At 53.7% G+C, this 23,478-nt stretch overlaps 10 protein-coding genes across 10 annotated transcripts; 6 read left to right on the top strand and 4 right to left on the bottom strand.

Moving 5' to 3' along the window:
* Window positions 1–1,070: 1,070 nt before the first annotated feature.
* CABS01_01732 (uncharacterized protein) lies at window positions 1,071–1,503 on the bottom strand (the record flags this gene model as incomplete). The annotated part of the gene is made up of 2 exons (XM_060535112.1): window positions 1,071–1,257; window positions 1,487–1,503. The coding sequence occupies 2 exons, from the start codon at window positions 1,501–1,503 to the stop codon at window positions 1,071–1,073; spliced, it is 204 nt and encodes a 67-aa protein (XP_060398301.1).
* Window positions 1,504–1,546: 43 nt separating this feature from the next.
* CABS01_01731 (uncharacterized protein) lies at window positions 1,547–1,843 on the bottom strand (the record flags this gene model as incomplete). Its single annotated transcript, XM_060535111.1, has 1 exon — window positions 1,547–1,843. One exon carries the CDS (start codon window positions 1,841–1,843, stop codon window positions 1,547–1,549), a length of 297 nt encoding a protein of 98 aa, XP_060398300.1.
* A 99-nt stretch (window positions 1,844–1,942) lies between these two features.
* Window positions 1,943–2,411, top strand: CABS01_01730 (uncharacterized protein; the record flags this gene model as incomplete). The annotated part of the gene is made up of 2 exons (XM_060535110.1): window positions 1,943–2,121; window positions 2,252–2,411. 2 exons carry the CDS (start codon window positions 1,943–1,945, stop codon window positions 2,409–2,411), a joined length of 339 nt encoding a protein of 112 aa, XP_060398299.1.
* Window positions 2,412–3,183: 772 nt separating this feature from the next.
* CABS01_01729 (uncharacterized protein) lies at window positions 3,184–3,591 on the bottom strand (the record flags this gene model as incomplete). Its single annotated transcript, XM_060535109.1, has 1 exon — window positions 3,184–3,591. A coding segment is annotated over one exon (408 nt), but the record flags the coding sequence as incomplete, so codon positions are not given.
* Window positions 3,592–5,708: 2,117 nt separating this feature from the next.
* Window positions 5,709–6,044, top strand: CABS01_01728 (uncharacterized protein; the record flags this gene model as incomplete). The annotated part of the gene is made up of 1 exon (XM_060535108.1): window positions 5,709–6,044. The coding sequence occupies one exon, from the start codon at window positions 5,709–5,711 to the stop codon at window positions 6,042–6,044; it is 336 nt and encodes a 111-aa protein (XP_060398297.1).
* A 6,233-nt stretch (window positions 6,045–12,277) lies between these two features.
* CABS01_01727 (uncharacterized protein) lies at window positions 12,278–13,876 on the top strand (the record flags this gene model as incomplete). The annotated part of the gene is made up of 1 exon (XM_060535107.1): window positions 12,278–13,876. The coding sequence occupies one exon, from the start codon at window positions 12,278–12,280 to the stop codon at window positions 13,874–13,876; it is 1,599 nt and encodes a 532-aa protein (XP_060398296.1).
* A 505-nt stretch (window positions 13,877–14,381) lies between these two features.
* CABS01_01726 (uncharacterized protein) lies at window positions 14,382–14,873 on the top strand (the record flags this gene model as incomplete). The annotated part of the gene is made up of 1 exon (XM_060535106.1): window positions 14,382–14,873. One exon carries the CDS (start codon window positions 14,382–14,384, stop codon window positions 14,871–14,873), a length of 492 nt encoding a protein of 163 aa, XP_060398295.1.
* Window positions 14,874–15,812: 939 nt separating this feature from the next.
* Window positions 15,813–16,529, bottom strand: CABS01_01725 (acetyltransferase; the record flags this gene model as incomplete). Its single annotated transcript, XM_060535105.1, has 1 exon — window positions 15,813–16,529. The coding sequence occupies one exon, from the start codon at window positions 16,527–16,529 to the stop codon at window positions 15,813–15,815; it is 717 nt and encodes a 238-aa protein (XP_060398294.1).
* Window positions 16,530–17,108: 579 nt separating this feature from the next.
* On the top strand, window positions 17,109–17,552 carry CABS01_01724 (uncharacterized protein; the record flags this gene model as incomplete). The annotated part of the gene is made up of 1 exon (XM_060535104.1): window positions 17,109–17,552. The coding sequence occupies one exon, from the start codon at window positions 17,109–17,111 to the stop codon at window positions 17,550–17,552; it is 444 nt and encodes a 147-aa protein (XP_060398293.1).
* A 2,172-nt stretch (window positions 17,553–19,724) lies between these two features.
* CABS01_01723 (uncharacterized protein) lies at window positions 19,725–21,724 on the top strand (the record flags this gene model as incomplete). Its single annotated transcript, XM_060535103.1, has 6 exons — window positions 19,725–19,939; window positions 20,029–20,697; window positions 20,747–21,115; window positions 21,166–21,497; window positions 21,551–21,617; window positions 21,676–21,724. 6 exons carry the CDS (start codon window positions 19,725–19,727, stop codon window positions 21,722–21,724), a joined length of 1,701 nt encoding a protein of 566 aa, XP_060398292.1.
* Window positions 21,725–23,478: the final 1,754 nt, after the last annotated feature.

The raw sequence follows: 23,478 nt of genomic DNA, 5'->3' as shown, positions 1-23,478 counted from the left end.
TCGCGATTCCGTGTTCATGGCCAGCCCGTGACCCGCAAATTTCACGGGTGGCCGGACCCGTGAGGGTAGTGTAGTCAACCCGGGCCTTTGCGTCCGGAAGTTTGGGGGGCCCACCACTGCGAGTGTGTTCGGGGAGCTCTCGGCGTCCCATGGACCAGGGAAGAGGAGACAAGGACAGTTGCACATGTCGTCTCTTATTCGGATTCGCCACCTTCATCTTCACTCACGGACCAACCCACCATCGTCATCTCTTCAAGAAGGATGTGTGTGGTTGTCACAGATCAATCAAGGCATATTTCTGTGGTCCGTTTTATTTTTTCGCCATACTGGACAGATTCAAAGTTCAGACTGCACGCCGAAAGGTGCCCTGATCCCTGGCCTCTTCAGGCCGCCGATGCGAAGGTAAAGAGAAGAAGAAGAAGAAGTTTAGGAGCACAGGTAGGTGTGCAATCGGACGTGCCCTCCATCCCCTTTCCTCTCTCGAGTCTTGTCTCTTGTGGCCCGCCTCCCAACTTTTCGGTTTCGCCATCAGACGATGACACATGTGAGACTATAACGCCGGATGGGAAAGTCGAGAAAGACCGACGGGGAACAGATGGAGTTACATCTGTCCACCACGTCTGAAATTGCCTCGGGCGGTTGACGCAAGGGGCAAATGACAATGGAGAGAAAGAGAAGAAAAGTCTGATGGTCGAATGAACAGGCTCTCTCTCTCAAACCGTTGCTGTGAGACGCACAGCAACGCTACGACGTTACGACCGACTGACTCGAAAGGGAAACCCGATGTTGTTTTTGTCTCAAGCAGTCACAATTTTGGTCAAAGGGCTTAGCGAAGAGCACTCTCAGCTTCCAGAATACGAAAAGAATGAAACAAACAATGTTGCCCCAGAGGCCCCAGACAGGTGACTTGCTGCTTGTTGTGCCCACGGGCCCTTCGATGGAAGCTCTCAGTCTTCTATATTCGGCAGCGGCGTTTGTCTCAAGGCGCGGACGGAAATTGGAGGATCTTGTGGGGGATGAGATAGCGGCTGAACCGACCGAGGGCGGTCCGGTAGATCGAGTTCGCTTGCTCAAGCATTCGGCTCATTACCACGGATGACTGTCTGCCTGCCTGACTCGCTAATCTGCAACCATGCTGGTGACGGATGGTCAATGTCGACGAGCCGACCGCAAAGGACGGGGCAAAACATGAGTTGACTTGTCGTGTCGTGCATGCCGCCATAGCCATAGCCATAAGCCTTATTTGGCATCTGAGGCCTTCAAACACCTTTTTGGTATGCTCAATGGCTTTGAGACACGCCTCAAAGCCTTCGAGGAACACCGCATGCCTCGCTATCATTGACCAAGGCATTTGCATTGTGTCGAGCCAAGTACGTAAAGAGCACGCAGTAGACCAGGCGTAACCAGACCAAGGTTGGTTAACCTTAACGTTAGCGGCCTTCCACTGCAGGCACCTGACACGCCTCTGCCGACCGCTCGCACGTACTGGTGCATACGGGCCATGTTGGTCTCGCGGAATATTTTGTGATTCGGGCACCGACGGGGGTTAGCAAGGCGCCGCCTCTGCAACGTGTGTGCAATGGCGCATGGCCGTAAGCAGAAATTGGGACGGCGTCGGTCCACAACACTTCCAGCGTCGTAGTCGCAAGGAACAGGCCGCTGAAGAATACTCCTCGTCCCCTCGTCGTTCGAACTCTTGGGGCCACCAGAAAGATCCGCGAAGAAGGGAGATAGACGGAAAACTGGAGATGGTGTGAAGCTCGTGCTGGCAAATGACAGCGACAAGTGGCAGTGGCTTGGTTGAGTGGCACTGGAGTAGGTCCCGAGTCTTTTTTCGTATCATGATGGCGTTAGTGCAGAGGATAAAAGTTGAGATGAAACCATTGTAAATCACTCGAGACCGGGGTCTGAGGGTGCAAGCTCGAGAGGTTGTCGCTTCGAGATGATCGGCGCAGGGATATCGCCCTGCAGCAGTCCTTGTCAGAGGTTGTTGACCTGGGCTGGCTTTGGAGTTTGGCGGGCTGGTCTGTCGGCGGCCACAGAGGGCCTGGAGACAGCTGAGTCCTGTCTCGTCCGTCTCCGGGTATCTTTGCGTAGAGGCCTCGGGCCCGAGGCCGAAGGGTAAGGTGTCGAAGGCGAAGAGCTAGGAACAGCATCCACTAATCAAGCCTCTCAGACGAAGACGTGTCGTCCGTAGCTTGATAGCGTCGTAGGGCGGGCAGGCGCTTAGTTTTTCCTTACTGTGTCGTAGAAATGAGGGTAAAAAACTAGATGAAGCTGGTGTCGGTACCGGTGCCCATGGTTTCCGGGTGCGCCCTGAAGCTAGACCTTGTCGACCCAAGCTTCCGTGGGCCGAGTTTGCGTCGCATCCCTCTCCGTCAACTCATCTTCTTCGCGGAAGCCAAGCTTGAGGGACCTGAGCTGCTACCAAGACAACTTAATACTTGAGGCCATGGAAAAGGCGCTAGGTGGCGCCCATCGTCTTTAGTGGGTGGACTGGCCACGATCCGGCGCATCTCGCAACGTGTGCGATGGGTGCCTGTGCTCACCGACTTTCGTCAGCGAAGCGTGCAGCAAACTTGGGAAGAGGGCGGAAGAAGAACGCGGAACAGAGAGGGCGACAGAGCAGGAGAGCTAGTCATTGCTTGATCGGAGCCGGTCCAGACCTTGGTCGGTCAGCAAACAGCTGGCTAGTGTGGGCTATTGGTCGCTCGAGATGATGATCGGTGATGATGGACGATGCGATGACACTTGTCAGCTGCTGTTGCTGATTCTGATGCTTCCGCCAGCAACGGGCAGGATCAGAGACGGTAGCGGAACGAGTAGAAACGCTGCTGGAGCATGCCGTATTCCGTCAAGCTAGCACTGAGCCCTCTGAAGGGGGATCTGAAGGGGGAAAGGAGCTCGAGACTCTGCATCTGCGGGTGCTTCGGCGTGTCAAGCCAGCGTCTGGTCTTCTGACAATCTCGCATCGCACGCCGATATTGTTCTGGCGTCTTATGGCCCCGACGCAAGCTTGTTTCCCTTTGGACGTTTTGCGATGGCCGTTTTATCCTAAAGTAAAAGTGCCATAGGTACATAGTCACATAGTGCAGCTGGTGGCGTGTGGAATCTTGGTTTCCGTCTCGCGGACCTCACAGATTTTGGATCTTTCGTCCCGTGTGCGGCGGCCGGAAGCTGAGGTTATCCGCTGCAATCTGGACAAGATTGGGCAAAGCGAGACAAGCCTTCCATCACAGAGAAGTGTAAAAGACGATGATGACTGGGGGATGGTAGAGAAGCGTGAGGAGGTCGGAGGGAGCTGGGGTGACCGTTGAAGGTGTTCCTGAGTCTTTCGCCCAACGTTCCATTGCTGTCTCCAACGACAAGAGGAGTGGACATCAGCTGAAACATCTGCAGCTTCTTGGGTGGAGACTTTAGACCCACCTTCAAGCCCAGAGAGTCCACACCGTCCTCCTTCCTCCTTCCATCACACCCAGGGGAGCAGGTACGTATCTTTTCTCTGTCATCGTGAACAGAAGGGAAGGGAAAGAGCCACCTCGCGGAGCACAGGAGGAGAATGGAAGGGGCGGGGGACGTACCCAGGTCGAGGTCTCCATCCTCAGGCTTCCTTCCATCTTGCACCTGCCTCGGACGGATACTTTGTCATGTTCTTCGTCTCGTCAACGTCCTTCACTTTTTGTCCAGGTTGCTTCCCCTTCACGGTGGCACTAGCTCCGTAGGCTGACTGACTGGGCTCGACTAACGGCAAGGCATGTGTGTCATGTCTATTGTGGTCAAAGTAAATTGTAGAGAGTGCGTATGTGTGTGCCCTGTGTCCTGTGCACACTTGCGTAGCCTCTACAGATACGTGGTTGAAATGAAGGATTCAATCGACCGATGTGCTGATGGGATGGCCAAAGATGGGACAGATGACATACTGGTTGGTTCTATAGAGAGGGAAATGCCCTGTATCAAGACATCTTGTTTGAAGGAAGATGCTAGCTATCGCCACTGTGGTTTATTGCAAGTCGTCATGGTTATGTTTTTTTTTTTTTTTTTTTTTTTTTTTTTTTTTTTTTTTTTTGTATCTTGCGTCTATTGCCGCTATTCTCGTTTTATTCTCTCTGTAGGCTGCTTTCTTTCATGGTCTAGGCCCTCAGTTTTTCTTGTAGTATTTTTTGTTTTTTTTTTTTTTTTTTTTTTTTTTTTTTTTTTTTTTTGTTTTTTTGCAATATGGCCTTTCATGCCGCGAGACTGCGATTATTCACCATGGGCTTTTCTTGGAACAAAATAAGAACGTAAATTAGTTAGACTCTAGCCATAGAGTCCGTGGCAATTGCCGTGTGATTAGGCGAGTTATTCTGAGCTTCTTACCCCATCCCACCATGTTCAGGACTCAGGAGACACGTCCAAGTATAGTCACGACCCCTGCACCACTTTGCCCCTCACCTTGCTCTACCGTGGCCCGTAACAGACTTGTCCGTATTATTGTCCATGTATACTCCGTACTGATAGTGGAGGCTAAGAATGTTCCAGGAGCAAGACAGAAAGGGGAACCTCGCCCGGCCCAACTCCGTTTCGTGATCCTCGTGAGGGTTTGTGTTGATTTCAGCCATGGGAACTTGGGAGGGAAGGCAGGTCCAGCGAGAAGAGACGTTCCTCTCTCAGGCACCAAACTCCAAGGCCCATGGGTACGGCGTGCCTCCATGAGGTGGATGCGACGTATCGGTACCTTGGGCATGGAGACGACGGATGACGGACGGCGGGCGCCGGCCCACGGAAGGAGACGTCCCACCTCTTGTCGTCCCACCACTGCCCGGCCCCCCAAAGGAAGGAAAGGACTTCCTGTAGGTAGGTATGGACGGAGAGAACGGTTGGACTTGGCAGGCAGCGGGAGAAGTAGCCCCTTCCACCCGGTTCGACCCTCAAAGCCCGATCTTTGAGTTGACCTCATCTTCGTCTTAGTGTAGTAGGCACATAGGCGTGTTATGTGTTAATTATGTATCCGAACAAACAGCCGTATGCCGAGTCTCCGTACTCTCCATTTTTGCCCACTCACCTTTGTCACTTGTAAAGTTGTGAACCCCCCAACTCAATCTTCGACCCATCAGCCAAGCCACGGCGCCACTTGGACATGGACCAGCGCGCCAAACCCCCTTCGAAGCTTCGATAAGTTGGAACCGGCATCTGAGCTGGGGCCTTGAACATGGACATGCCATGCCCATGGACCTCATTCTCGACTTCGACCTGGACTCCTTGGCCTAGATTCCGCCACACACAGCATCGACTTGGTACACTACGGATACAGGACCTGGATCGAAGTCTGAACCTCACCTCATGCAGCACGACGGATCCCATCTGATTCTATGGTGGCCCCATCTCCCATCCCCCCCGCCGTCCGTAAACTCATCTACTTACAACATTTGTACCTTACAGAGAGTACTTTTGTGCGGACACGCAGCAAAACCATCTACTTACGACACGTACCCTTCCCATCAATCTATGAAGCAACAGGCACCTTTCAAGTCTGAACTTACTAGCGTCTTTGCGTCCCCTTGACCGTCGACATATCCCGGATCGATCAAAGCCATCTCTGCTCTTCGCTAGGCTCTAGACTCTGGCAGTGCATCAGAGCCTCTTCCTTCGCCCGCCCGCCCTCCGTCCCTCCCCCCTTTCGTCCCGTCATCCCCTCCTCCACGGCAAGCTGACTACATGCCACCGCAACCATGATCCATCACTGCCGCTGCGATACGACGCCATCCAGCATCCGGGCTACTCTATCCCATCCCATGCTGCCAGTTACTACTCCTTCGACGCATCTCGATATCCCGGCTTGCAGCAGCCCCGTCTTGAAACGTGGAGGCAGATTCCCATGGGCCAATCGCAAATCGCACATTCGCAGCCCCGGTATGCCCACCACGGATCGTCCGCCGGCTACGTATCGAGACGGCCGAACTTGTCCCATGTCGCCGCCGTCCTACTATACATCTCTATGCGGCACCTGGCCTCGCGACTGCCACACTATGCGATACCCTGCAGCACATCAGCCCGCATCGCGCTGACGACGGCTCTCACAACCTGCTCCTCTTCATGTCGCCCTATCTTTCATATACTGCCACGTACCGGTACGGGTACCGTTAGTCCTTAATATCTGACGCGCCTGGCTCTGCCCAGTAGACTACTGTACTTGACGGAATAGCCTGCAGAGATAGCACGCCATCCTTACTGCACTGATCGGTCGTCGTCAGAGTCTCGTCGCTACGGGCGAGCTGACGCTTCCCACAAGCTCTCACGCCATACGCTGCTAGGTGGTGGGTGGGCGACCCAACGCTTCGTCTCGTCTTGCGTACTACGTAGTGTCTACGGAGTAGTTGGCTGCACTACATTGGCGCAGGGGCCATGATCCCTGCTGTCCGTAGGCCAATGGCAGTTTGGCAGCACGCGACTGAGAGATGCCGTCCCATGGATGATGGAGCTCTTTTGAGCTGCCAAAACTACGACGACATCACAGCCGTTCAGGGCTATGCTCACAATTAAGAATCCCATGCGATGCGGAAGAGGGCCTCTGAACAGCCGCGTTATCTTAGATACGGATCCTGGACGTTAGCAAAACGAGGCATATGCACATGCGTTCCGGTGTGCAGCTGTGACGAGAACCAGACATCCATTACCTGCAGTCGACAAGCGGCCGCCTAGAGCAGCTACGTGCCTGTGGTTCGTGCTGGATTGGACGATGAAGCAAATGGGAGTCATCCGTCTCCCGCCAGTTCGTACACCTCATCCGCCGGTGCGATGCGCTAAGATGCATTGTCTGTTGTCAAGGGCCGGCTCCACGTCCTGAGCCTCAGAAGTGTCAGTGGCACAGAGCAAAGTCGCACTTGAAATGGCTTCAGAAGAAGCAGCAAGAGAAAGAAGAGCAACCAGCCAGAACAGCACACGGGCCTCATCACCTCGTGTTGTGAAGTGAGATGGATGGAAGGCCACAGACAGCAGAGACGTTTTCTACGGCGGAAGCACGGGCTGGCGTCACATCTAGTGGCAGTCGACAAGTTGAGACAGGCCCAAGGGCTGCCATTTGCCAAACAGATTGCCGCAAAAGTCAACCTGGATGCTCAGCTCCTAGGCTCGCACCCTCCTCCTCCCCTTGGACTAGACTAGCACCACCCAGCCCCCGAATCTCCGTCAGATTAGAGTCGGTCTCTTCTCTCTGTCCCAACCCAAGCAACCAAGGCACCGCGTGGCTGCAGCGCCGTTGGATATTGCAACCGCAACACATGCACAAAGCACACAACACAATGGCGACAAAGGAAGTACTAGGCCGTTGGCGGGGTCTACCGTCTACCGCCGCCTATCGCCTCTCCCGGCCGCCCTATGGCTTGTCTTGGTGCGCCCAGCCATGTGGTTTTGCTGGCCTCATCTGGTTGCTTGCATCTATCCAACCCGTCTTGACGGTATCACTCAATGGTCGCCCAATCGACATCTCATTGCCAAGGGGGGTCATGACAGCCAAAACACGCTCCATGCGGTGGCCACCGAGCGACATGGGCAAAACAATTGCGCCCCGGCACTCGCTTCGGCTTCTCCCGACCGACTGAACATTCACCTGCACATGCCCGAGGTCTGGTGCGTGCGTGCCCAGGGAATTCGGCCCCCTCCCCATCACCCTCACCTCTCTAGCCCACGGTCAGATACCAATCCGGTCAGAGATGGCATACCTGAGCCCTTGTCCCCATCCACGGTCCACCCCATCACGGATCCCAGTCTCGTCAAACGAAGCACTTCCTTGACAAGTTTCACGCCCAATCCCGGGTCTCAGCTTGCAGATCGATGGATAATCTGTGCCTCAGGGCCTCCCATTTGCATCAACCGAGCAGCCGCAGCACAACCACCGAAGAGCAACCTGAAAGAACGGCAAGGAGCCATTCTACAACCGCGCTCGTTTACGGCATCTCTGCCGACCTTGAAGTGTGCCAATGGAACGACAAACTTGAGATAGATCCCGTCGTCCGCCCTGCCATGCCTATATCACGTCCATTATATCAATCGGCTTAACTATTTGGAAATCTAAGCCCTGCCCGGACGTTTCCCCTGCGGAGATCATGGTTCAGACGGAGTATCTGACGCCATGATCTACTACGGTCCAATCTGATGCACAAGCAACAAGCACAAGGCCACGGGGAGTCGCCCTAGTCACCAGCAATAACCAGCACGCCAAGCTCCCACGGCAACCATTCCTCCTCCAAAAAAGTACGCAAACCACCACTCAGCACCGTTCTCACCTGCGCCCTCTGCAGAAGCAGGATGATAGCAGGATGATGGTCCCCGACGATGGACAAGCTACAGGCAGTGCACCCGCACTAGCACAGCACAGCACAGCATAATAGAGCCCCGAGCAGCAAATGTGAAAGCTGCCACTTCTCGAGCCAGTTACACAAATCACCTCAACTCAAGACAATGCCCCCCCCCCCTGTCCCTGGAAGTGGACATGGACCCTCGTCGAGACCAGCGGCCAGTCGGGGGCTTTTCTTCCCACCGGCGTGCCCAAACCTACTGTGGGGAAGTCTAAACAACGACGACATCCCTTCCCCTTCAACGCATAATGCCCAGCATCCTTGCGTTGCCGCAAGTGGAAACTCTGATCAGATTCACTAGCTCTCCCACTCTTCTCTTGCACAGTGATCATGCTGGCTCCCGTTGCGAGCCTCCTCTCTGTCCCCATCTTTTCCTCCGATGCTTGCTCGCGGCTTTCGGGCCTTGCCCCTAGCCTAGTCGTCGGTCGTGGTTGTTAGACTTGGGAGCCCTGACCTGACAGACTGCGGTTGGGCTCGGTCCAGCCATCCGTCGTCGTCCCTGTCGTCGTCGTCTGCTTCTTCTTTCATGTACCCATCTCAAGCGTATTTGACCTAGTCATGACATTCGAAGCTGCTGCTGCTTCTGTTGTGATCGTCTCTACACCCTCCGCCCGGATTCCTAAACAGCTACCGTCTTCAACCCCTACCGTCCCTTCATGCGTTCTCAGCACAGCCCTACTTCACCTCTGTCCCTGACCCCCCGGGCTCGTCCCCGTCTCTCGCTGACCATTCGTCCTATCTTTTGTTTCTTCTTCTTGTGTCTTTCCGGACACTGGCCTTGAACTCCCCCTTCACATTTCGACATCATCCGCATCTGTCTGAAGCCTGCCAAAAATTCTGTCACTATTTGGTTTATGTCGAGGTTGGCGTGTGCCTCTTCCATGGCATGATAGTACTTGCGCTCCCGAAACGAAACTTTGACGAACTTCGCCGAGCCTCTTGCCGTTGTTGACAAGTACTCCCGGAGGAAACGAGCACCGATTCAGATTCAACCTTTGGACTGGAATTGTCTTCGCACTCTTCTCGAAGCACAAGATCACGACGTTTGGGAAACAGCCTCGCATTCGGAGCATCAGGAATCTAGAAAAACCGCACCAGCGTTCGGCAAGCCACTCTCGCGTGTCTGCACGACGTCTCCTACTTTGACACTGCCACCCGTCACCCCCCTTGATCGTACAGCTTTGGGGCCTCAGCTACGGTACGAGGAAGTCACTGTTTCCTCTGCTCTGTTTCTCTCGGTTCGAGGTCGATCCGACATCTGCGAACTGCCAGGGCGTGTTCAAGCTAAGAGGTGTTAAAGTCCCTTTCGGATGACCCTTCAAGTACACCACTGGGCGACTTGAAGGTGTTTCGGCTGTTTCAATCCGCTTTTGGAACTGTCAGTGCGACTCTGAAACGGCGATCCCAACGATAGGTCTGATATTCTTATCGTTTGCTTCTTAACTTGTCATCGCCTCCTGTACTACCCCTTCCCCTTCCCTCGTCGCCTGCCCGCCTCCCGGGCGCCACACACAAAAGCTTTGGGATCTCCCATCAACCTTATCGCTTCCCTACGCTTCCTCCCACCACTGTCACCTTACCTACCTGTCCCCCTAGTTGTGCGACCTTCGCAACCTGGGTTTAACAGACGACGAGTATCCGATGTATCGGACTGGATCCTAGAGATCGGACATTATCTTCTTCTCACCAATAACTATCATCGACAACAAGAGACAGGTTCTCGACATCTAAACTGAGGATTACAAGTTGGACTATTACGAACTGAACATCACGATACCCGGCGGACGTAAAAGAGGGAGCTTTCAGGGACACATATCACGTCACCACCCCAAGGGACCGCCAAACTGGATTCGTTTCGGCGACAAAACTTCTCCCACGTTGTCCGCGCTTGAGCGATGGACGTGACATCACTACTGAACGTAGCGGCGGGAAAAAAGCCATTTATTCGGGACAACTCACTCGAAACCACTTCTGTACCGATTTTCCAAAGACAAATCACCACATCGTCCCCGGAGAAGACAGCTTCTTCTAGGCGGACAAGCGACGCTAGAGCACCGCGGAACCGCACGCCATGGGATGCGGGCGGTTACTCTCTTCACCTAGCTCTTGACAACAAGTTTCCTGCTTCCCACACCAAGCCTACATACTACAGCGAATCCGACGTGGATCAGTCGGCTTCCACGAGCTCTTGCGACGCTCCTTCGTCGAACTGCCATTCTAGGGCCAGCTCTCTCAGTTCTCTGGCACACGAGATGGCGCATTCCGCCAACATCACTCCAATGACGAGTACCCACCCTGGCCGGTATGTATTGCATGGTCCCGTTCTCGGCGCAACACTGGTGCACTTTTGTATTTGGACGACCTCGTAGACTGACTCCCTCGCGAAGCCTGGCATACCTAGGCGAGCCAGAGTCGCAACTTCATGTTGCGACTAGCCGAAGGTGAGCCAGCTTGGGAGGTTGCCTGGGCTCCTGACAGTTTCCACTATCGTCCTTAATAGTACACAGCGGCTAACATTTCCAAGGACTAGCATTTCCGGTGATTCGGATGCTCAACTAACAGCAAGGCAAGTACTTGGCGCCGTCTTCCCTGCCGTTGCGCTGGCCTTACCTCATTGAAAGGCGATTGTGTTTCCACGGGATTATCTCGTCGGAATTGCAAGAGTCTCCATGCTACAGAAAGGTGCTCTCGTTTTACCTGTAGATTCTAATCTCGTCCAGGCCCAACCTCCCCCGCGAAGATGATGGGCACCACGTAACAGGAGGATTTCCCAAATCCCCGAAACATAAGTTCTCCGACAGCCACAGCAGTTTGTCATCGTACACCTCCTCAAATCAATCCGGAGGACACTCGAGGATATCCTCCTTATCTACTGTGAGCGGCATTCAGCCGTTCACGTCCCTGTTGAACGACGTACCGGCTTTTGACACAAAACTCGATCACCAGCAGGGTATGGGTGGCCCGGGCATGATTGATGTTCAGCCTCCATCCCCACGAACGATGGGTCAACATGATCCAGTAGCTTTGGATCCCGCAATGAAGGGGACTGGGCGACCAGGCAGTCCGTCAGATGCTATCTTGATCACCAGAGGTATGGGTGGTAGCAACCGATCAAGTCCAACTGATGGTTTGAGGTACGTGAAAATATGCGCTTTGTGATTTACTCATTCCCAAATCTCGCCCTCGATCTCATGAGTCTTGAGTTTGAAAGAGATCGCTGGCCAGGAGCAGTCCGCGTTCAACTCTCCAGATCGCGCTTTTCCATCACCTGGCTCAACTCAATCGCACCTCCCCTATCCTGATTTTATTTTACCAACTACTATTCGTTTCACTTTACCTACCGTATCTTCACTTCACCCTCTTCATTCACCTCACGATAGCCTCGACCTCACGTGAATGAACTTCACATCGAACTGCGATCTCACACGTGACCTGACCGGGTCGCTCCTTCCCTTTCATCTGACTGTGAATCGAATCTGCGGTCCAAGGAGGCCTTGTGATTCACATCGAATTCCCTTTCACCACCTTGAGACCGCCTTGAGCATCACGATAATCCTCCTTCTCCAGCCTATTTAAATCACCGTTCGGAGACTCGATCCCTCTTCCCCCTTTCCTCTCCATCACACAACTCCTCCGTTCTTCCTCCAAACAAACGAGATCGTTCGTTCCTTCTACTTTCTCCGAACAATTCAGACCGCCCAATATTACTTAAACTCCATTCCGAGCTGGACTCTTTACTGATTACATCGAGCAATAGCCCTCACTCAAAACAACAACAAGACAACCTCAACTACCTATCATTACCGCAAGATCAATCTTCAAGAACTCACAAAAGGGCTGTTTCCGCGCCTGATTTTGCCGCTATTTCTGCGCCCACCTTCCAACCTTTCCCTTCGGTTTCAGAAACAGCGCCTTTCCCACCGCAACAGCAGCAACCTTTCGGTATGTCGCCTCCCGATTCTCCCCCTGCCGTGTCGGGCAGCGACGAGATCAAGTGTATGTACATCGAGAACTGCGACACTGGATCTCAGCCTCGCAAGGCCATCTCGCACATCTTTGGTCGCAACAAGCTCTGCACCCGCATGATTCCCGCCCACGTCTGGGTTCATTTCTGCCGCAAGCACTACCAGCGAAGCCGTTACCGCAACGCCCATGAGTACTCAAAGCTCCAGGTCGATCTTGTTCAAAAGCAGATCGCCAGAGTTCAGCAGTGGAGCGACGAGAATGAGAGAGCTGGCAAGGCAGGCGTGGTGAACAGCTGGTCTCTTGCCATCCGCAAGCGAGAGCAGAAGCGATTGGAGGACAAGAAGGAGTCGAAGAAGCGTGCCTACCAAGATGAGTCCGAGGACGAGCAGCTCGACGGTGCTATGCTCAACGGCACTGCCGTCCCCGAATGGCTCCTCAGCAAGTGCGGTGCTGGATACACCACTGTTGCTATTCAGGAGATTGTCGCTCAGCTGAAGACCGAGATCGACGGTGGCAGCCTGAGCCAGATCCCCGACATCGAGATCCTCCCCACCATCAGCAGCGACGGCCCCGATGAGAAGCCCAAGACCTACCTCAAGCGCAAGACAAGCGGCGGCGCTGCTCATAAGCGTTCCCAGTCGATGGGTGTCGCCTTGAGACCCGAGGCAATGCCTATGGCTAGACGTGTCAGCCAGCCCAATGCCTACTGGGGCCATGACAGTAACCACACCTTCTCATCCGGAAACTGGGTCCAGAATACTGATATATCTCTAGCCGGCTTCTACGAGGATCGCAATGCGATTCCCGGTATGCCTCGAGTTCCGTCTGGCATGCGTCGCATGAACATCCCGCACCGCCCTGCCTTTGGCAACATCCGCGAGAACCATCCTGAGGAGGATTACTACCGCCAGCCCCAGATGGGCTCCGGCCCCTTCATCTTCGGTGCCGGCGGTCCTCAAGGCGGCCCCCTCCCTGCCCCCACTCCCCAGCGTCGCGGCAGCAAGTCCATGGCCTCTCACCTCGAGACCTCGACTACCATGCCTACCTATCCTGACCCTCGCCGGGCATACCACCAGCGATCTCAGAGCGAGATTGGCGGAGGCTTCCACCAGGGACAGGCTCCCACGTACCGACCCAACTCGTCTTCGGGCTTCGCTCCTTACGGATACGCCCCCAACCCGGTTGATCAGCAGCCGCAGCAACAGCAGCCGCAAGACCAGTACGATGGCACCTACCCTCGTCCTCACGACAACCCATTCGCCCAGGCTGCTCAGCCCAACTACTATGAGGATCCTCAGCGGCAGTACGCCTACGGCGCTTCTCCGTTCCAGCCGAATCCCGCCGCTCGCCTTGGTCCCGTTGGCGCCAACAGACACACCCGTCACCAGAGCACTCCGAACGCACCCCGTGCCATGCACCGCGCTCCTTCTGCGCACGGCTTCGCGGTGGCCCCAAACCAGCAGGGCTATGATCGCACTCCCGAGCACTCGCGCCATTCCTCGTACGCCACCCCGCCCATGCAGCCTATGCAACCCATGCAGCCCATGCAGTCCATGAATGACGGCACCCGTCATTGATTGGGGCAATCCGAGATCGAGACAAGAAACAAGCACTCTTTTGAAACGGCCTTCCTTATACCCGCATTCATGTCACGTCGACACGGCATCAAAATCGGAGTCAACATTGGGGGACGGCAAGCGGTCATTTGGTTTTCCTACACCTCTCTCTTTCTTTAACTATCTCTCTCTCTTTTCCTCCTCTCGTTGCACGGCCAGTTTTTGCATGAGGAATAGCGGAAAACAAAATTCACATTGTACACCACGGACTTTCTTTTATCTCTCTCTCTCTCTCTCTCTCTCTCTCTCGGCAAGGGCTTGGCCACGTACCTGCAGCCCTGGCAACGATCGAATGATGGATGACTGGACATCGCACGGATCAACGGCACACGCTTGACACAAGCAAAACTCGGGGGTCGGTTTTGGGTTTCTTTTTTAGAAAGTCCTAGATGGCCAGGGCAACTCTTTCACTATTTCCGACTCTTTGCTCCTCTAGCAAAGTCGATCTGGAAGCACGACTCGGGTGATGGTAGGGAGTGGAACTGGCATTTGTACGAATACGGACGGAGGCTGTCGGCGGTTTTGGGTGGGTTCTTCTGGCGGACGGACGGATGGGAAGGGACTGGGTTTTGGGATTCAGTATGGACCTGAAAACGGCGTTGGCTTTTCCGGTTCTTGCTTTTTTTTTTTCTTTTTCTTCTTTTTTGCCTCCAACGCGTTTTCCTCTCTCTTCGCTTCTACCCGTCTCCAGCTCTTCTGCAGTTTTCTGCCATTGGTCAGTTTTGCGGAACGGTTTTCCCCTCCAACTTTCTTTCTTTTCTTTCCCCTGACTTCTTTCACGCTCTTGACAGTGGGTCGTTACATCTCACGAATCAGTCCAAGTCGCAGAGCAACGACAAGTTGTCACGTGGAAAGACGACTAGATCTGAAAGGGAACCGGAGGAGAGTATGGAAGATGGCTGAAGGGCGGAATGAAGCGGACGCGAAACCAAAAAAACTTTCCTTGAACCTCGTTTGATAACGCTTCGTCTTGCAAGGGCTTTGAACGCTTAGATAGCTCAGCCTAATGAAATACGCAGTTAAGCTAAGATCCTTCCCATACGCCTTGGTGTGAAATGATGTGATGTGATAGCCAAACAATGAAGTCGTGGTTGGCTGTGTCTTCTTTTGATAGATGAATAATGGGGGAAATAGATCAAGGGAGAGAATGCATGATTCCGAGGCTACCCCTGTGGAAAACTTGGACGATTCACATTGTCTGATGTCGTTCCGTCTTGCAAATCTGCCTTGATCGATTCTCGATGGGTGGTTATTGGCAAATATCTCGCCGAAAAGGTTAGGTAAAGTAGTACATTACTGGAAAAGAGTGCCGAACCCCGACCCCTCTAGAGCTCTCTCTCCCTCTTCACAGCAGAATGGCGCAATCCACTACACCACCTGTAAACCTATCCTCGAGACAGAATAGGTTAAAGGTAAACCTAGAGGACTTGACCTCCACAAGCTCGAGTTGTACCATCACCACTTACAACAACTCTAGAGGACTTTCACTTGACGCTCAGTAAATAAAATGCGCCTCTTTCTTTTTGTATTTTCTTTTATAGGAGGGTTAGTTTCGTGTAGGATTAAGCACAATCACAACAATAGCCTATCTGTAACAGGATGGAAAAGGGTGTTGAGATGTAAAGTTCACCCTACAAAAGGTCTCTCTCCCGATGGTTTGGGTATGATTAATGAGCCCATGCAAACCGCACAAACTGCCGTTGCAGCATTGTGTTTGTCTGCTCTCTTCCAACTCTTCTATAAACGCTAGATATCAAAGAGTAAATCCCCGTCGCTCTCAATATCATAAAGTTATACACCCCGTGAGTTCATCTATACGTCGTCTCATTCATGAATTCCATTGACCCAAGAAGCCGTGCAAAGCTTCAACCTCCAGAGTCCAAGGTAGACCTTTCTCTTACTCCCTAAACATAATTGACCCGCCATCCCACTCCGCAAGCCTCCCCACATTCGCCCGCCCCTTGATCACAAACCCGAGCCTCTGATAGAACGGCTCAACCCCGACAAGCCCGATAAGCCACGCCGGCACGCCTTCCTTGTCCACCTGCGCCAGTCCCTCCCGGACGAGTAGCGACCCGAACCCGTTCCCCTGATCGCCAGGCGCCACCGCCAGCGTCGAAAGGTACCACGCCGTCTTGCGCGCCGGGTATTCCGGGTCCTGCGTCAGCACGTCCGAGGCGATGTGCGTGTCGTCAAAGATGGTGAGCATGGCCGGGTCGAGAGACCTCGGAGGCCAGAGGTAATCCGTGAGGGAGTTGATGCCGAGCAAGATGGGCTTCAGCCAGCCGCGGAGGGTGAGGTAGCCCTCGGTCGCGGCCTTCTCGGCCGGGGTAGGGTAGGGGCGGCGCCACCAACTGAACGCGGCGACGCGCTCGCCGGAGGCTGAGTCGGGGTCTGGAACGGTGAGGACGTGGAACAGCTGCTGCTCGGGACCCCAGTAGCGCGCGTAGAAGTAGCGGTAGGCGGCGGCGCGCCAGTCCTCGGGAAACTCGCGGCGTCGGGGGTGCATCTTGTCGACGGCCCAGTCGTTGCCGAAGGCGGCCATGTAGACGTCTACGATGGCTGCCGTGTCGGCGGAGGTTCCTGGGCGGATGCGGAATTGTGGCTTAGACATTGTTCCGGGGTTTCCAAGTGTTGTTGAGGGCTTGTAAGTTTGTTAGTCCAAGGTTCAACGAGATCATTGGGAAGTGGTCATGTAGTGTCTAGCGGAAGGTATGAAGGTCTGGTGGGAGGCCGAAGCCGAAGCCGATACGATAAAAGTGGGTAAAAGACTTACAGACGGTGCGAAACTATCATTCAATTGGCTGATGGGGGACGAAAACAATGACACAATCCGGTTGCTAGATGGGATGATGGGCAAGAGTAAGAAATGTGCCGTGTCCAATTCTGTTGGTATGACAGGTGGTCTGAAAATAGATCGAGTCGGGATAAGGTCCTGCAGACAACATCATGGGAAGCGTCGCGATTTGAAGGTCTTCGGTATGTCATCGCAAGGGCGAAAGAAGTTGGTTCCTTGGCTTGTTGGCACTAACAAGCCGAATGACTCAACCGGGAAGCACGCAACGCGGGGAAACTGCTCCAAAAGTTCCTGCATCTGCAGGGGAATAGCCTTGGAGCATTGGATGTTTGATCCCAGTCATGGTCTTTCAGAACTGGTCCGGCGTAACGCGCCGGGTCGACTGGCAGCATCCGGATGCGGAGACCGGTCGGCCGAGGACACGGCCGAAGCATACTACACGTTTGTCGGGCGAATTCCCACCTTGCAGAGTGTCGCCCCGGGCCGAGGACCGCGGAGGTCATCGGCTACAAGTGGAGCTTGTCCTTCACAGCACACCAACTCCTCATGTGCCGGCCATGTTTAGCAGTTTTGGCCCCCGAAAAGCTGCACGTCGCTAGAGAGGTTGGGGGTAGGATTCGGATCCCTGGTGAAAGGCTCATGTCGCGTCAATGTGGAAGCGGTGCAGCTTGGGAGTCTGCGACCGCGAAGCTGACCAACTGTATCCTTGCAGAATCCACGCGGAACAAGCCGTGGCTCCCGTCCTCCGGTGCCTACGGTGGGAGGGAGTGGAGGAGACGGGACGGTTGGAAAGAAGATGCCCGACTCCGTCATGGCCGACACCCAGAAATCTGGTTTTAACCGTTTCGTTATCTCCAAAATAATCCGTTCCCGTAAGCCGTAAGGCGGGCTCAAGTTCGTCCGCATGACCAATCGTCGACGTCAAGAGGAATCTAGCCACAACAAAGGGAAGTAACGGTGGAAGTTTGGAAATGGGCACGAAAGTTCCGAGAGAATAGGTACAGAAAATGCTGTGTAACGTGTGTAACGTCGGATGAGGAGCCGTCGCTGGCTTGAATGGTCCCTTTGGCCAGGGGTCGTCAGAATGAAGGAAGGCATGGGCAGCTTTTCCTGGGCGCCGTGATCCATCGTGTCAGCCCTACGTGAGGGAACTGCGGTGAAGACACATGGGGCTTGCTGACGACTCGAGGCGATGCGGCACGTCATTGCTCAACTCTTCCGGACCGGATTCGGGGGTAACGACGGTCGCGGTCGCGCATGCGGGTTGTTGAGATGATTCTAGCATGTTTCGATTGGTTCTGGAAGATTGCGAGGTGTTCGTCTTACCAGGCTGCGTGTAACTGTCTTGTCTATTTTCGTTGTTGGCTTGTCTCACACCGAGACATAGGACACAAAAGATGTTGATAGTATCTGGCTGCAATCGGTGGTAAATGTTGATGGTGTCCTTGTTGGTTGGCGGAGGTCATGTCCGTTGCGGTGATGGGATAATGGGTGAGGGTGACACTAGTACGAATGCAGAAGACTGTGGATTATGTAAGATATCGATGTCGAGGGCCCAAGCGCAGCTCAGCAGGTGACACCCGAGATGATTGGGGCAATTGGGGCACATGTGGACGGAACGTGTGGATATGGCAGGCAATAATGGGCAGTGATCACTGATCGGGAGCAAGGAGGAGACAAGACTCGGGAAGGAAGCACGACAGGTGCCGAGAAAGAATACGTACCGTAGCTTATCTTTCCCATCTTGTCGAATTCCCTTGTCAATTGGAAGGGAAGAACTCAAGCATCTGGAATCTGGAATCTGGAATCTGCCGCTGCTGGCCACAAGTCTCGAACCCGGGCTTTCGGTATGTACCTTTGGTATAGTGCAGTCATCTAGATGTGCAGAGAATGTTTTGTTCCATTGGCTAGAACATTTGTGTCTTTGATTGCGAGTGTCAGTCAGAAACTGGCCCTCACGGCGTCGCCTGGCCAAGACTGAACAGCGTCAGACATCATTATCCGATGTAGCCGCCACACAAGGACAGACTGCTGGGCTGGAAGAAAGAAACGGAAACAAGCCGGCTCTTGCTGATCGCAACCGTCCCCAATACCTACCTTCCTGCGGGCTTGGCTGTCGTGAGTCGTCATTGTTTACTGAGCAAAGAGCGAGGCTGCCAAGTTGTCTCCCGTTCGCCGTTCTCGTGTTACACATGTGCCTCCATGGTTTGAACAAAGAGACGAGTGACATGGGCGGCAACAACATGGACAGCATTGAGCATTGAGCATTGAACATGGTTGAAGATGTGTGCCCATCTTCAGCGGCCGTCGAGTGGTAAGCGGGGCCGGGATTAAGACTGTATCGAGGAAGGATCCGCTTGGGTTGACTTGTTCCCCCCCATTGCCCCCCTCCATTTGAGTCCCTTCTTGGCTACAAGAGGCCACTCGCGGAGAGTCTGGACCTGTGGAGCATGCGGCACTAGTAGGGAGCATCGCAGTTGAGAGAACGGCTAGCAATTCAACACTAGTGTTTTCCCGTACGGGTACGCAATGGAAGTACTCCGTACACTTCCTTTGCGGTAGGTATCCGTAGCTTGTGGTTGCGCCTACCTCACCTTAATAATCCTCAGCCCAGCTCCAATCCAACAAATCCAAACATCCCCGAGACCTCATCTGTCTAAGCTACCTTAGGCTTGCCTCTGCCGTTGCATTTGCTACCGCTGCCGTCGCTCGCTGTTGCCGCTGCCGGTCCTGCATGCATTGATCGGCTGTGCTTAATCACCTCGCGGATAGTCCACTTCACTGCTGTGCTGTCCCTGCCGACAACTTTCTGCAGAATCGAATTCGTGGTGGGACACATCCAAAATTCGTTTTTCCTTTGACCCTCCCAGGCTCGCACCAACGAAACTCTGCTTCCACCATCTCTTGCGTCAATTTATCTCTTCGCGTCGTTTTGCCCTTTGGCGGCACCCGCGCTTCTTTGGAAATATAACATCCGTGAGGTAGCGACTACCAAGACGCACGATAGATAATATGGCGAGACAGGTCCAACGCCTTGCCGTGACGCCGCCGTCCGAGGATTCTGACAACGTCAACTCAACTTCGCGTTACACAAATCGGTTGTCGTCGTCTTCAAGTCACCAATCTGCCGCAGACGCCCCGCCCCGCGCCCACCGCGCTTGCGAAAAATGCACCCGAACCAAGAAGAAGTGCGACAAAGGTCTGCCCGCTTGCTCTAGATGCACCAGGTGAGTAGTTTTTTTTTTCTTCCTCCAAGAAAAGAGAGGTTGCCCCTGCCAAAATTGTCAACACCGAGGTATTCTGACTATCCTTGCAGACTCACCACCAACTGCTGCTACGACTTTGTCGTCAACCCGCCATCCCTGACCATTGTTGATTCGCAGGGCGCCGCTGGCAATGCCTCTTCTTCTTCCAACGGCGACGCGCGGCCTGCCTTTGACTGGCTCAACCAGGTTGATTTCACTGCTGGTCAGATAATGCAGCTTTTGAACGGTAACGGAATCGACTGGAAAGCTTCCATCAACACCTATTTCAACACCGTCAACACCTGGCTCCTCGTGATCCACCCGGAGGTCTGGCAAATACGTTGTGCCGCGGCTCAGCTTGACAGCAACCCCAACGATTCTGATTTGGCGTTGGTTGTATTGTGCATCCATCTCTTAACTATCTGGAACTGCGACGAGTTCTCGTCCACCGCTATGCTTCATCATCCGCTCTACCAGTCGGCCAAGCGTATATGGACATTGAGGAAAGCCTTTTCGAAACCTAAAATCGAGCACGTTCAGTGTGGTGTTCTGTTATCATTGTACGAGTTGGGGCACGGCGACATCACTCGTTGCTATCGTACATTCGGCGAGGCGGCCTCCATCGGAAAGGTGTTGAATCTGAGACCGGGTAAATATGTGGAAGAAGAAGAGGACCTGGCTGCTGAGCCCGAAGAAGAACAAAATCGAGCTCTGTGGTGGGTTCTTGTGATTATGGACAAGTAAGAGCGTTTTGGTGTCTTTCACCAGTGTCTTTGCTTACTTGACTAGGATCTCCCATGAGCAATCCGCAACACTTTGGACACCGCTCCAGATGGACATGCCCTCCGATGACGACCTTCTGCCAACGGAGCACATCCTTTGGGACAATGACAGAAACGGGCCTGTTAAGATGATCAAGCGGTACCCTACCACAATCCCAGCATCGGTGCGCGTCGGCGCTTTTCAGAGGTCTTGCCAGGCCGCCATTCTTCTCGGTTACGCCGTTAACTGGGAGGCGGCAAATGCTGAGATCGAAGAGCCTCCGACTGTCTACTCGTTTGTTCAGCTTGAGTCCGCCACGAGAGATCTGATTGAGGCTCTTATCACCCGATCCGAGACTTGGAGTGAGAACCTCAACACTTATGCTCTTTGCGCTAGGTACGTTGCTAGTCGCCGATGCGGTTGGAAATATGTTAAGACTGCCACAGCTTGTTCTGCCTCCTTTTCTACTCTTTCCTGTATACTGCCAATAGACCAGGGATGCCTGCCCGTGATCCAGAGACAGATATGGAAATGAAGAAGGCAGTTGCCGGTATCAAATTCACGATTGGTCTCGTGCTTGATGGCTCCAATGGCATCTTCAACGCCTATTCCAACCGCGATGACGTCTTGGAACACTGCGCTGCGGTTTGGCCATACGCTCTCTTTCATACGATGCAACTTCTGTTTCACTACGACTCTCTCATAGAAGGCGCAGACTCCCTCATGGCGGAAGTTAGACAGAACGTTGAGAGCACAGCTAAAAGATGGGCCTGTTCTCGTATGATCTCTGACGGCGTGAAGAGAGAACGATTTGCTAACTCTTTGTCACAGGATGGCTTTTGGAAGAGTTCGATAGGGTCCACGAAGCGAGGAGCACCGGCGTCAAAATGTGCAAAAAGTGAGCAATCCGCCATAGGTTCAAGCATGCTGAGAGCTTTGAAGACTAACTTGTCTAGATGTACCCTCGGAAATATGACTTGCGGACATTATTCGGCTCCAGAATGAGTTGAAGCTCAGCCCCTCGGAAGACACCAAAATTCGACTCCGCCCGAACAGAGCCTGCGGCGGTGGAGATGACACATCGCACTGCTTCGAGATGTCACCGGCATATTTTACTATTCATGTGTATATGTTGAAACGTCAAATTATACATCCACGTCTGGCGGCAGCGTCAGCCGTGTTACCGTGAGCTCTCTGCAAAGGATTGCAGTATGAACTGAGGAAGGTCCGCAGCCTTCGCCAGCCCCCGGGCGATCTGTGTTGATCACACGCACCATCGCATGACAACACTTCGTCATCCTCCATGCGACCGGTCCAGAGCTCACGGATGAGGCTTGCGATGAACCCTATTCTCGCTTCAGTCTGCAGCAAGTTTTTGCGAGACTCGAGTCTCAAGTCACTGCTCTCCGTCAAACACCGGCAACAGCTGCAGCACCGTTGACTGCATAGCGGGGAAAGGGGAGCCGCCTGTGCGCTGAGGAATGCCCGACGAGTTTCGCAAGGCTATGGCTGCATTGCTTGGAAAATCGATACAAGGAGAACTCCATAGCCGTTGGAGGCACAGTGTTGAGCGATTTCCTGCAACAGACAGCCTCATTCTTGTACGAATGTCCAAAGGATTGAGGACGGTACGCTCAACTATCAAGGATTGCGGGCTATTTGCAATTAGGTCGTGGCACTTCGCCAATCACCAACTTGCTGGGGTTCAACAAAAGCAATTCTGCTGGTCAACCGTTAAATTTGGGAGATTCTCAGAATTGAAAGGCGAAAAACAAGGGACTTTGCAGATGTTAAAGGGCAGAAGCTGGCGCCGTCATGCTCTCCAAGCACTTGCTCGTAATGGGGCTAGACTCTGCACTCCGGATCTGGGCGGGTTTTCGTAAATCGAACTCTCCACGATGAAGCAGAGAGGCTAAGTTTGGAGTTGCTGCATATCAATTCTGCGCCAGATGTATCGTCGCATAGCTCTTTATCTTACGACCAGTGCCTAGACTGCCTCTAGAGGATAATGAGGCAACCCCTCTTTGCGCCAAAAACGGCCCATGCCGTTAATCGACGAAGCGGTTCCAACCCGGATTTTCGACTCCATGGCTGCGCGCAACGTTCTCATCGTGTCATTAGTTGCCCACGTAGCTCTTATGCTGGAAAGCAAAAGCAAGCCCCACAAATTCCTTGCACGTGCCTTTTCTGCGCTTTTGCGACATTCGGGTCAACTTGCCCATCAAGATGGGCCGCAGTTGGGATGAGGAGAAGCTGGCTGGGTGGGATTTTCGACATGTTGCCCGTCCAAGCGGCAACGGCATCTCCAGTCTGGGAGACTTTTGTTCCAGCAGCCCTCAGCCGAGTGCAACGCGCAGGGTCACTCACCTGCTGTGTTACTCTCTCTGCCCAAGCTCTTATCCCCCCGTCTGTCTCAGACATTTCGCATTCAGGCTCGCGGTGGGGCCAACGAGCAAAGGCATGCTCTTGGCCCTTTGGCTTGTCTCTGTTCAGTTTATTTCTGGAACTGACTGGTTTATGCCGGAACCGGCCAAGAGGAACATGTTAACGGACCGCCACCTTGACGCCGCCACTACTGGGGGGGAAATGAAACAACAGAGATCTTTGTGGGATACTACACATCACCCATCATCATGGACTATAGAGGGAAGAAGAAAAGATGGCATTCATCTGAATCATGAGAAAATTCCATCCCTGCAATATCAATATCGGTCGGGCACGGCACTACGGATCCCCAGTCATTTCTCACCGGAATTTGG

Source organism: Colletotrichum abscissum, assembly GCF_030869225.1.
Source record: "Colletotrichum abscissum strain IMI 504890 chromosome Unknown Scaffold_3.1, whole genome shotgun sequence".
In the NCBI taxonomy this organism is placed as follows: Eukaryota; Fungi; Ascomycota; class Sordariomycetes; order Glomerellales; family Glomerellaceae; genus Colletotrichum; species Colletotrichum abscissum.
Note: the sequence above shows the minus strand (reverse complement) of the source record. Positions and strands in the feature narration are given on the sequence as shown.